Source organism: Empidonax traillii, unplaced genomic scaffold (genome assembly GCF_003031625.1).
Source record: "Empidonax traillii isolate 1590-97213 ecotype Southwest subspecies unplaced genomic scaffold, ASM303162v1 scaffold21:size2437335, whole genome shotgun sequence".
NCBI classification, from domain to species: Eukaryota; Metazoa; Chordata; class Aves; order Passeriformes; family Tyrannidae; genus Empidonax; species Empidonax traillii.
Window position 1 is genome coordinate 1835509 of NW_020955214.1, and position 11668 is coordinate 1847176.

Here is an 11668-nt window from a genome sequence, read left to right on the forward strand (position 1 = left end):
AAAAAAAAAAAAAAAAAAAAAAAAAAAAAAAAAAAAAAAAAAAAAAAAAAAAAAAAAAAAAAAAAAAAAAAAAAAAAAAAAAAAAAAACAAAAAACAAAACAAAACAAAAAAACATGTCAAGTGGCATTTTAGTGCAGAGCTCATCAGCTGACTTTTGTTAAGAAACAGTAGGAGGGAAAAAATACTTTTAATAATAAAAAACCCCCTTTGTGCGTACATTAGTAATTATTATTGAAAGAAGTAATTATGGGGTTGAACAAAATACAGTTAACATTTCCTGCCACAAATAGCCCCGATTTCTGCTGAGACTTTTGTGATAAAAGTCCTTGATGTGTCATTCTGTAAAAGGCATTTTAGATGCAAGAAAGGCTTGGGTGGGTTTATTGTTATAAAAGTACACCCTGAATGGAGTAAGTTCCTTTATACATTAAAAGCCATGATGATAGGTAATACTGAACTGTAGTTTCATGTTAATGTTGCTATTGCTTAATTTCTGTTGGAACCTGTCTTTGGAATCATCCCTCCCCTAGATTAATGCCCATTCTTTCCCCCATTGTTGTAGGTGTCATTGCCTTCTTAACCCCCACAATCATACATTTATTCAGCACATTTTTATGTGGCTTTTTTTCACCTTTCTTTCAAATCTGTAGGTTTTTTGTGGTTCCACCCTTTGGAGTGGGATTATGCTAAAGTCAGTTAAGTGTCTCAGAGTCAGGCACAGAAGGAATGCATAGTCAGGTTTTTACCTTTTGCATACAGGACTTTTCTACAGCTGGGAGGACGCAACAGAAGCAGGCAGATGGTGGGAGAACATCCAGACCTACCTGTCCTCTTTTCTGAAGAGGACCTTTTTTCAGAAAACCTTTTCTGAAGGTTTTTTTGCACTTTGCCTGGACATATTTGCTCCCTCTCCAACCCCATTAATATTTTACATTATTCATCATCTCTTAGACAGCACAGAATTTTTCTTCTAATTATTTTAGTTCATGTCACAAAGGGCTGTCCATTATTGCAGTTTGCTCTGTTTTCGTAGGACATATCTCAGTTGTACTTTATTGGCTGCATGTTATGATACATCTTTAATATTACAAGGTGTAGTTTGCAAGAGCTGATATTTGTATTTCTTTGGGTCTTTTTCAGGACAGAATGGAGGCTGCTAGCACTATAATCAATATCGTAAGAAAAAAGAGAGCTCATATGGTTAGAGACATCGGAGCACTTTGTGATGCTTACATCACATTAGCAAATGTAGATGCTACTCCGTGGAAATCTCAAAGAAGTAAGTCTTGGAAAAATGTTTGTTTTAATAGCGAAGATAGATTTTGTTTTCTGAGATTAAAAATATTGATATTTAGTTAAAAGAGATACGGTGTTAGCACTTTGTCCTATTTTTGGTAGATGTAGAACTTAGTCTGTATTAGAAGTCATAGTAATTACTTGCACTGTAAGGCTCAGACTCTTAAGTATCGAAGTCCAGAAATCTCCATTTGTCTTGCGGTCATCATCATCAGCTTGACAGAAGTCTACAGTGAGGTTTTGGGTCCCAGAAACAATGTAACCTGTTTTTTTGTCAATTTTGATTTATGTTTCTAGTTCTGAATTTAAAACTATCAATTATTTTTAATTACAGAACAAATAAGTATTCCAGCTGACCAGCCAATTATTAAACTGAAGGACCTGGATGTTGTTGTTCCTACCATGGAAATTAAGGTGACTGAAGTGTAAAAAAATACAACCTATAATATCAAATCATAGAATCAGCTTCAAGCTTTTGTAGTGGCAGTCAGGGCATATATCTTTTCATCCAACTCCCATGTTCTTTATAGGTCAGCCTATCAGAGTACTTCCTTGTCAGCTCGGAGATGCAGGGTGAGATTGTTTCCTTAGGCTTTAGAAGACCAAGTCTTATATTTGCTGGATAGTGGTTTATTGTATGAAGATGGCTTTGCCACTGTTACCACGGACTAGTCTTTTATTATCAGAAGGGATGATGAACTATCTAAATCACAGAGAGGGTTCAGGAGTCTGCATCTCCTGTTTGGTAAGTGCTAGCTCAGAGATACTTAATGTCCCGAAGGTGTGAGAATTAATGGATATGTTCCTAAATGGCCAGCTTGTATGTTTTTACCATTCAGTAATGGGGCATGATCCATTCCTATTAGCCTGAGTGGTTGACTGGATGGGCAGGCACTCACTTTTCAATGCCTCGTGCTCTACCTAGGGAACTTATCAGTTTCAGGAGCGTAAAGTTGCTTTTTGGGCCAGCACCTGGATTTAAACGTTACTAAGCCAGACTTCCTTGTGTTGAAGCCCCTCAGGCTACGTCTATAAAGCTGAGTAAATCAAGGGACTACTTTATGCAGTTTGACTTCAGAGGCCAGAAATTGCCACCCATGCTAAATAACATTTGTTTGTAGGGCTTCTGCTGGCCCCAGGTGTTGCTCTTCTGTACAATTTGATTGTTCTTTTCTTCACCTTTCTTCTTCTCCCATGTAAACTGACTGAAATGGTTGCAGGTCTGGGATGTAAATTGCTGGAGTAGTATTTCATTACAGCTAACTGAGTAGGGTTGCTTTATGACGCCAGGATATGGAGAGTGGCTGAAGATACAGATCCTGTAAATTGCAGCAGGATTAGGATTGTAGATTGGGCCCATCTGCAGCCTAGTGTAAGCCTAATGCCCCCAGCTGTGTGTGAACATTTTCTTGGGACAGTACTAGCTGGGACAGGTTAACATTGTCACAGCCTGTCTAGTGGAAATCTGCAGCACCGTGTCCCCTCTACCAATGAGGTGAACAAGGAGGAATCAAAAAAAAACTCCTTTGCTCAGCATAGTTTTGTAGCCTTTGTAGGTATTATCCTTGTAAATGATGGAATACACATTAAAATTTAGCATATAGTCTGCTAATGAGGTTTGCAAACAACTCATTACCACTTTCTCTGAGTGAAACGGAGGTAATATTTATATTAATTTCAACTTATTTATAATTTCAGGTGGATCCCACAGGACAATATGAAAATTTGGTCACAATAAGATCTTTCAAGCGAGAATTTCTTTTAGCAGGAGGCATGAATCTGCCTAAAATAATAGATTGTGTAGGATCAGATGGTAAAGAAAGGAGGCAGCTGGTTAAGGTATGTTCTGTCAGTTGTAATGACGTGTCAGAGACTTGGCATGCTGGAATTTTTTTTTAAGTTCTGTCAGTTTTCTAATGTATCACTTCTGTACCATGAGCAGACTTTTCACGTTTCAGTGTCAGTTGAGGAATACTTTAATGAAGGAAATTGCAAAGTATTTGTAAGTAGTATAATCATAGTATAATATAAATAATAAGTAATTATATTAATTTTTTTGTAATTATTTTTCAGCAGTGCATGTTATATCCAGTAGCTTACCTGACAACTACCAGACCTGTGACTTGCCTAGTCATGTCTTAGCTGCTGACCTGGAATGTACAGTAAATAAAACCCATCAAATTTTCTGTTAAATACCTCCTTTTTTCTTCCCCATATTAAAAAAAAATAAATTTACAATTAAGAGACAATCAAAAGCATACACATAGAAATACAAATCTCTTAAAAAATTCTCTTTAGACTCATCTGATTTCATTCTCTCTTTGAATGTGAACGTGGAGCAGCTCCTGGGAGAATTCTGTTTTGTTGTTAAGTATGGTGTAGTTTTGAAAGTTTTAAAGAGAAGCATAAATCTGCATCCCATAATCAGAACTGCACTGCCAACTGATGCTGCTTCAGCTGTGTGCTGGGTTGCTAAATAGGTTGAATGAAACATCTGTGTTTAAAAAGGGTGCTGTAAGGCATGTAGGTTGATTGAAATCTTAATCAAATAATATCTGCCAGGATAAAAGGAAAAGGTAATGATTTGAGTTAATGATGGTTCTGTTTAAGCAGCTGAGTGCTATTAGAAAACCAAATACAGAGGAAAAAAAAGCAATTGTTAATTACATTTTACTGCATGTGATTATTATGGAAAAGTAACTTGGGGGTTGTGCAATTTTTTTAATAATTTTTTTTAGTTGCTGAACAAGAAGTTGGATGCTGAAAAGTTTTCTAACTGCTTTTTCTGTTTTTGCTGAAGGGGCGTGATGACCTCAGACAAGATGCTGTCATGCAACAAGTTTTCCAGATGTGCAATACATTGCTCCAGCAAAACACTGAAACACGAAAGAGAAAATTAAATATCCGAAGATACAAGGTAACCCTGAACAGCAGAGAAATAAAGTGTATTTCTCCATTCTCCACTTTTTTAATCCAAAGACAATATAAAAGGATATTTATTTATGTGTTATTAAGATAGTCACTGCTCCTTAAGGTATGGAATAAACAGTACATTTTAATTATTACTATTTAATTTTTTCTGAGCCCTTAAAATAATTTTCTGATGCCCAATGTATATTTAAATACTCTTCAAAGCTTTCTTTATATGAACCTGTAACTGAGAAGAAATCAACTCATGCACTAACCTTGAATTGTAAGTTTCTTGTCATTAGACTTGAGCATTCAAGTGTGTTTATGAATTCTCATTAATTTGTCTTGTGATATTCCTTAATAATTAATTTTAGTCTAGCAGTATCCCTTACAATTGAATCCAGAAGTCCCATCTAGGGTCTATTCATGCAGAATTTGAATTGCAGAACTTTTTTGCTGGAATTGAAAATACAGCAATACATTTTTATTGTGAATGCAGAAAATGTATTTGAAGAGGAACTTTCCCTTCCTCCATCCTTTTTATGTGCTTGGGATTATAATAATAGCTGTGAAGGTGACCTCTGAATAAGTATTCTTGAAGGATAATCTCTTGTCTTTGACAAATGGGAAATATGCACTCTGGAATCTCTAAAGGTGCTTATCTGAACTGCTAGTGTGGTTTTAAGAATTCTCAGGCGGAGTTCAAGTCACACTTTTTGAATAATCTTCAATTAAGAATCAGGGCTTTATGTGTGCAAAAATGAATGACATCAGGGAAAAAATAGAATGGATGTCACATTATGAGATAAAGACACTTGCCTAAGAAAAGGAGATTGAAGGAAAAAGGCAGTAACTGTTTTACTGAGGGCAGGAGATGGTTCTTTCTGGCCGGTGCTACAGCAATTGAGGTAAGCTTTACTGCCAGTCATGCAGTGAGCAATTGTTCCCTGGGGTGGGAAGCAGACTAAGACAAGCCTAATATGTTCACACAGCTGCCATGTGTTTGTGTGAGATTTTACTTACTGTATGCAAGCTGCACAGTGCCTGTGTTATCCCATTCCAACAGAGTGACCTGTTGGCTGTCACAGGTCGTCCAGAATGCCAACACAAACATGCACATTGAGGAGAATTGTTAAGTTGTACTGAAGTATTCTAGGGGAAAGTTCTCTGGGCTAGATAAAAATTGCAAATATTTGGTAGAAATATATACGTATACGTGAGTATTTAAAACATGTATTCTGGTCAGTTGTATGGTTTGTCCTTTTTTGTCTTTATAAACAAACACAAATGTGCACCCGTGCTCTGCAGGGTGCCTATTCATAGTTTTGTGTGTCTAGCCCTCCCCCATGCAGCCATAGTTTTGTTTTTACAGGTGGTTCCCCTTTCCCAGAGAAGTGGTGTTCTCGAGTGGTGTTCAGGAACAACTCCCATTGGGGAGTTTCTAGTCAATGTCGAACAAGGAGCTCACAGGAGGTACAGGCCAGGAGATTACTCTGGTTATCAATGTCAAAAAATAATGATGGTGAGTCAGAACAACTTTAAAAAACACCCAAAAAAATAGCTGGCTTATAATATTTACAGGGGGTTGGGGGGTAGGGGCGGAAATTTACAGAGAATTCTGTACTTTCTTTACTTTTAGCAGACCACAGTTTAGAAAATTGCAGACAGATTTGCCTGTTACTTTATATACCCTTGATGGTGCAAGAAATTACTTCCTTTGAAATATCTATAGCATTAACAGGATAAAAGTAATTTTGCCTTTGTGCACCTTTTGCGTGGGAATGAGTGAGAAGGACTTTCTCACAGTGACATGAAGCCACCAGGTAAGCAAAGGTGCCAGAACAGAGTGCCGAGAATGGAAGTGTCTTCCAACAAGATGCATTTACGTGTACATGCCTATAAAATACGTGCACCTGCTGAACCAAAGAAATAGGAGTGTGGGTTTTTTCCACATTTTTTAGCCCATGAGTTTTGTGTGAAAATGTAATTGTTCGTAAAACAGATAGATAGGTGTATTAGTAATTGCTTTAAAAGAGACAATAATTCATAGCTCAAAAAGAGAAAGGAGTGAGAATAGCATTTGTTGGAGGGAGAGGGTAGAAAGTAGGAATCTGTTCTTCCAAAGGAAGATGTAATTTCCTTCCAAAGCAGTTAATCATGGGTAAAACATTTCATATGTGTTTAAAGGATGCACAAAAGAAACAACCTGAAGAGAAATACAGAATCTTCTTGCAAGTCTGTGAGAATTTTCAACCTGTGTTTCGATATTTCTGCATGGAAAAATTCCCGGATCCAGCTGTGTGGTTTGAAAAACGATTGGCATACACTCGTAGTGTGGCTACATCTTCTATAGGTATTACATGGTCTTAGTTATATTGGTTTTTTAGCTTATGTAACCAAAAAGTTTATACCGTTTTAGAAGCAGTGTTCTGCTTTTATCACATGCCACAAAAGGCATAACAGGGGGCAAAAATTTCCAGCAAGAACACCACCATTATTTTTGTAATTAGGATTTCTGATTTGTTCCTCCCCAGCCCCATATCTGCAGCAGTAGAAAGACAGAATGAAATTCTGCATTTGTTTTATAGAGTGGTTTGTATTTTTAGGTTCTGGTAGTGTTTTTTAAAGTTTCTACCTGACTGTTTATTTCTGTTTTTTCTATTTAACATTCATGCATTTCATGTGTAGCCTCAAATGTTTTATCTGAGTTGAAAAGCTCAGTCTTTTACTTTCTTTGTGCTGGCATCATCAACCATGGCTGAAATGGTTACTTAGGCTCTGGCATTTTTCCTTTGTTTTTTTCTGTCCTAATAAAGATGCACTTGGATTGTGGATCTTCTTTGGATGGCTCAGTTCTGTAATGAGACTCTCAAAGACATTTGTTAGTAAATTGTATACATTGCAGTAGATCCCATTTTAGATGCTAACATGTTCATACCCTCCTTTTTTGATGAAAAAAAAAAAGGAAGTAAATCTACAGTTTAGCAGAATTTTCATGAATGAGTTTAGTAGGAAATACTGCTGCTGATCATCAGCTGATGAAAACAGTAATGGGCATAAATTGCACCAAGGGAAAAGTTGTTTGGAGGTTGTCTGATTTAAGGACAGTAAAGCACTGAAATAGGCTTTACATGAAAGATCTGATAATTTGGATCACTGGAGATTTTTAAAACTGACTTAGGCAAAAGTCAGTTGTTGGTTTGTTGTTCTGGGGGTTTTTTAAATAAAACAGTAATAGTAACAAAACCTAATTTTATTATGCACCTCATTTTCATCTTTTTGTTTTTTGAATGCTGCAATATTTGATAAACCTACCTACGAAGAGAAAGGGGCAAGAAGTCTGTGGAGTAGATAAAACAATACACATCTGTACGAAAACAACATTTTTGCAATTGCATTCAGTTAAACTTTTCCGGTTTGTGGAATGGCATTTGCACTTTCCTGGGGTAATATCTATGTATGGGAGAAAAATATTCTCATTAGTAATTTGTTTGCACCTATGTTACAGTGATTTTAATAATCTTTCTTAAGCATTCTCTGGTTTTTTATTACATGTAAATATGGTTTCAGCACTCACCTTTTTGTTTTCAGTTGGCTACATTCTTGGACTTGGAGACAGACATGTTCAGAATATCTTGATAGATGAACAAACGGCAGAACTAGTGCATATAGATCTGGGTAAGTGGGACAGGCGAGAAAACATTAATTTTTCTTTAGTTTAAGTTCTTTTAAAACATTTATTATCCTTTCATTTAGGGGTTGCCTTTGAGCAAGGTAAAATCCTTCCCACACCAGAGACTGTTCCATTTAGATTGACCAGGGACATTGTGGATGGAATGGGAATTACTGGCGTGGAAGGAGTCTTCAGAAGGTAAGTGCTCCCATAGTGCATGGGGATAAGGAGGCAGCAGAGTACTTCCAGCATTATGATTGTTGTTACATGTTAAATAGTTCTGATCCTAGAGGGGACACTCAGATTTCTGCTGATAACATGAACGATGAAATACCTAAATGCTTACCTTTAAGTTATGGGCTCACATTTATATAACCAATTTCAAGTTCATAATTGCTGCTCAGTGTTTTATATTCCTCATTAGCTAATGGGTTATTGTCGCCCACTTGTGGCATTCAGAGGGGGCATTTCCAAAGGCTCCACAGCTAACCCCTGATTTAGAATAATGACATTTTTTTTCCTTCAGAACTATGTTGTTCTTTCAGAGCTATACTGTATATTCAGAACTGTTAAATATCTTTGAACAAATTTTGGTTTAACTCTAATTTCTGTTTAGTTTTATGTAAGTAAGGTGGAGTCTTTTTCCCCATTTGGATCATATATTTAATACCGCTTGGCAAGTACAAAATATAAATCCTACAATAGGTTTGAACTGCAAAACAGAAAAATCCCCAAAGAGCTGAGTTTCTGTCAATCTCCATCCTATATCCTGTGAATGACCCATGAGAGCCCTAAGAAGCAGGACATTTCTCTCATTCCAGACTTTGGTGATGTTCATCAACGTAGTGCTTGCATACCCCAAATTTAATGTCTTTAAAAAAGTATATAGTCTAAGTGTTGTCTTTCTAAGGCAGCAATTAACATTAATAAGTAGTTCCTAGTACACCTTTGTGTACTAGTCCCGTGAAGAAACAGTCACTGCCACTTCTATTCTAAATTTACAGTTTTGTTTTACTTCTAAAATTTTTGCTCCATGATACAGAAAAGCATGAATTGCCTGGCCCCAGCTGAAGTAAATACAGCATAAAAGGCACTGATGCAGATTCTGTTTCTGCCTCAGCCAGACTGATTTGCAATGAACAGTACCGGTGTAAATGCCATAAACACGTCATTTCAGGATTGTGTGTGAACATGGTCTGTTAACTTGGAGTGGGGAGAGGTGTTCTCATCCTGAAGTAGACAAGAAGCCTAATCTCTTTCGGTGGAGTACCTGTCCCACAGGAAAGCTCTACATTCCTTACACAAGCTTAGTTTGCTTGGGAGTGAATGTAGGCATGAATAACAACTTCTAAATCAAAACCTATAGCAGAGATTCCAGAGATTGCTAATGTCTGGTTCTGGATCTGTTCATTTCATATAAAGGAACCCTACCAAGGTTCTCCAACATGTTGCAGAGCACCTCTGGCACACAAGTTTTCATTCATCCAAGCAATTCTGCCATCATGGCACACCTCAGCAGGCACTGTTAATTCAGTGGTTGATTCTGTATATAGAGACATCTCAGACAGTGAAACACGTCATTCCTTTCTCTTCGAGAGAGTCTCCTTCTGGTCTTACATGTCTAAATTTGTGGGTTTTTTTCCAAATGGAAATAAGAAAGGTTACTCTTATGTTAGAAATTTTAAGTAGAATACAAATATCCATTATTTAAATCATGAAAATGCCATTACATTTTACCAAAAGAACCTAAAATGCAGTAAAATGTTTTTAGATGCTGTGAGAAAACAATGGCTGTTATGAGAAATTCTCAAGAAGCTTTGCTGACTATTGTAGAGGTAAGCATTTTCTTATTCTTTTGAACAGTAACCTGCCAGAATGTCTTCAGTTTCTTGTCTTGGTCTTCTTATGTATTAGCACACTAAATATTCATTTAAGGCAAAGGGTTTGTACTGAATTTGAATGTAGTAGTGTTGGCCAGATTTGTTAATTCATGTATTCTTCAGTAAAATTTTAACTAGTTAGCATTTTCTATGGGAACTGTTTCCTTCAGGCAGTTTACTCTCTTCAATATCTAAATGTTTCTAGCCATAGTGCAACATTCCCAGCAGGAGTAGTGCCATTTGAATTAAATCCTCTTTGCATAAGTCACAAAGAAGAGAATGAAACTCATTTTTAAGAGCAACTTGTACTTTGCATTAAACGCTAGTGATTCTTTTTAGTGCCTAGCAGTGTATTAAAAAATTACCTATTCACTGCTAGGTGGGACTGAGTGGCAAAACTGAGCTGAAGTACGAACAACACAGATACCTGCAAATGATCAGATGCAGTTTTACTGTTGGATTATCTACTAAGCAATTTAGCCCAATTCTACTGGTTAAAAAAACCAAACCAAACCACCTAAACCTCCTAATATTGTGGTTAGCTGTGAGCATTACCAACAGTGCTAGGGCACTGAAGTAGCTGTAATTAACAGTTTAAATTAAAAACAGGATTGTTTTCTGTGTAGGTGCTGCTCTATGATCCTCTTTTCGACTGGACCATGAACCCCCTGAAAGCTTTGTACCTGCAGCAGAGACCAGAGGATGAGGCTGACATGAGCTCTACACTCAATACTGATCCACAGGAACGTAAAAGAAAAGCCAGGTGCAAGATTTTTTTCTTACTGTTTTCCTGCTGCACTCTTGCCTTGCTTTATGGTTTTCTTACTGAATATTGCTGGTGTTGTTCAGGGTCTGTACCTAGAACACCTGTTTTTCTTTTTTTTTCTGCCAGCAGTGACGACCAGAGCTTTAACAAAGTGGCGGAGCGTGTTCTGATGAGACTCCAGGAGAAGCTGAAAGGTGTTGAGGAGGGAACAGTGCTCAGTGTAGGAGGGCAAGTGAACCTCCTCATACAGCAGGCCATGGACCCTAAAAATCTGAGCCAACTCTTTCCCGGATGGAAACCCTGGGTGTGACTCCAGAGGATCCAGCATTCTTTAAAAAAAAAAAAAAGATATTTCTATGCAGCGTCTTAACATTTCAAACTGGTATTTCATAAATAAATGAATAATCAGGAGCAACCATGAAGCCTTATACATATTAGCATTCAGTGAATGGTTTGGGTTTTTTTCAGTAACATGTAACTGAGAAAACATTTTTTGTCCAGTTAGGTTCACCATACAGTATAAAACACTGAGCTTTGATGTTCCTTTTGCCCCTCAAGGACTTTGCTTGGGCATACTGGTTGCATTGTATTCTTAAAGCCTGAGATTCATCCCTCTGTATATATGTTAAATAGCTGGAATCTTGTGTCTAGTAATTCTGTGTGGTAACATGACTGCAGAATGGGTGATCTAAAAACCAGCAGTCATGAGATAACTAGCTGAAGTACGTTTCTAAAGGGAAGTTATACTTTAAAATAATACCACAGTGAAAGAAAAGAAAACCAGAGGACCTCATGCATAATGAACCGAGGGTTTTTGGGGTTGGAGTTTTTTAAGCTTAGTTAAATGGACACGTCTGTATATAGATGTAGACTTTAAGCCAAGTATAGTATTGCTGCTTTTTTTCCATTGTAAATTGAATTATGTTGGTACTTTATAGTAGTCTTAATAGTATAAAACAATTAAAAAGATTTCACTTCTGTCTCTCAGGCTGCCTTGATAAAATAAGTTGACTATACAATGAAACTTAGAACATCAGAAATGCCACTAAAGTGAATAGTCATTCTGCATCTGGAATAAACACCTGTCAGAAACGTTGAAGTTGTATTTCAAGTACAGAAATCTCATTCTGGTTGCACATGCT

The 11668-nt window shown here is 36.9% G+C and overlaps 1 protein-coding gene across 2 annotated transcripts in view; it reads left to right on the forward strand.

Annotated features, from left to right (window-relative positions):
• The window catches only part of ATM (ATM serine/threonine kinase), a 62028-nt gene extending 50744 nt beyond the window's left edge, over positions 1 to 11284 (forward strand). Inside the window, exons 52-62 of one of the 2 annotated variants that reach the window (XM_027900526.1) lie at positions 1142 to 1280; positions 1632 to 1711; positions 2996 to 3136; positions 4098 to 4214; positions 5580 to 5729; positions 6395 to 6560; positions 7799 to 7885; positions 7964 to 8078; positions 9652 to 9715; positions 10387 to 10523; positions 10653 to 11284. In XM_027900526.1, the coding sequence (XP_027756327.1) occupies positions 1142 to 1280; positions 1632 to 1711; positions 2996 to 3136; positions 4098 to 4214; positions 5580 to 5729; positions 6395 to 6560; positions 7799 to 7885; positions 7964 to 8078; positions 9652 to 9715; positions 10387 to 10523; positions 10653 to 10836 (1380 nt within the window). In that variant the 3' untranslated portion in view covers positions 10837 to 11284. The remainder of the gene's footprint in view (positions 1 to 1141; positions 1281 to 1631; positions 1712 to 2995; positions 3137 to 4097; positions 4215 to 5579; positions 5730 to 6394; positions 6561 to 7798; positions 7886 to 7963; positions 8079 to 9651; positions 9716 to 10386; positions 10524 to 10652) is intronic. The other variant, XM_027900536.1, reaches the window with a different exon arrangement.
• Positions 11285 to 11668: the final 384 nt, after the last annotated feature.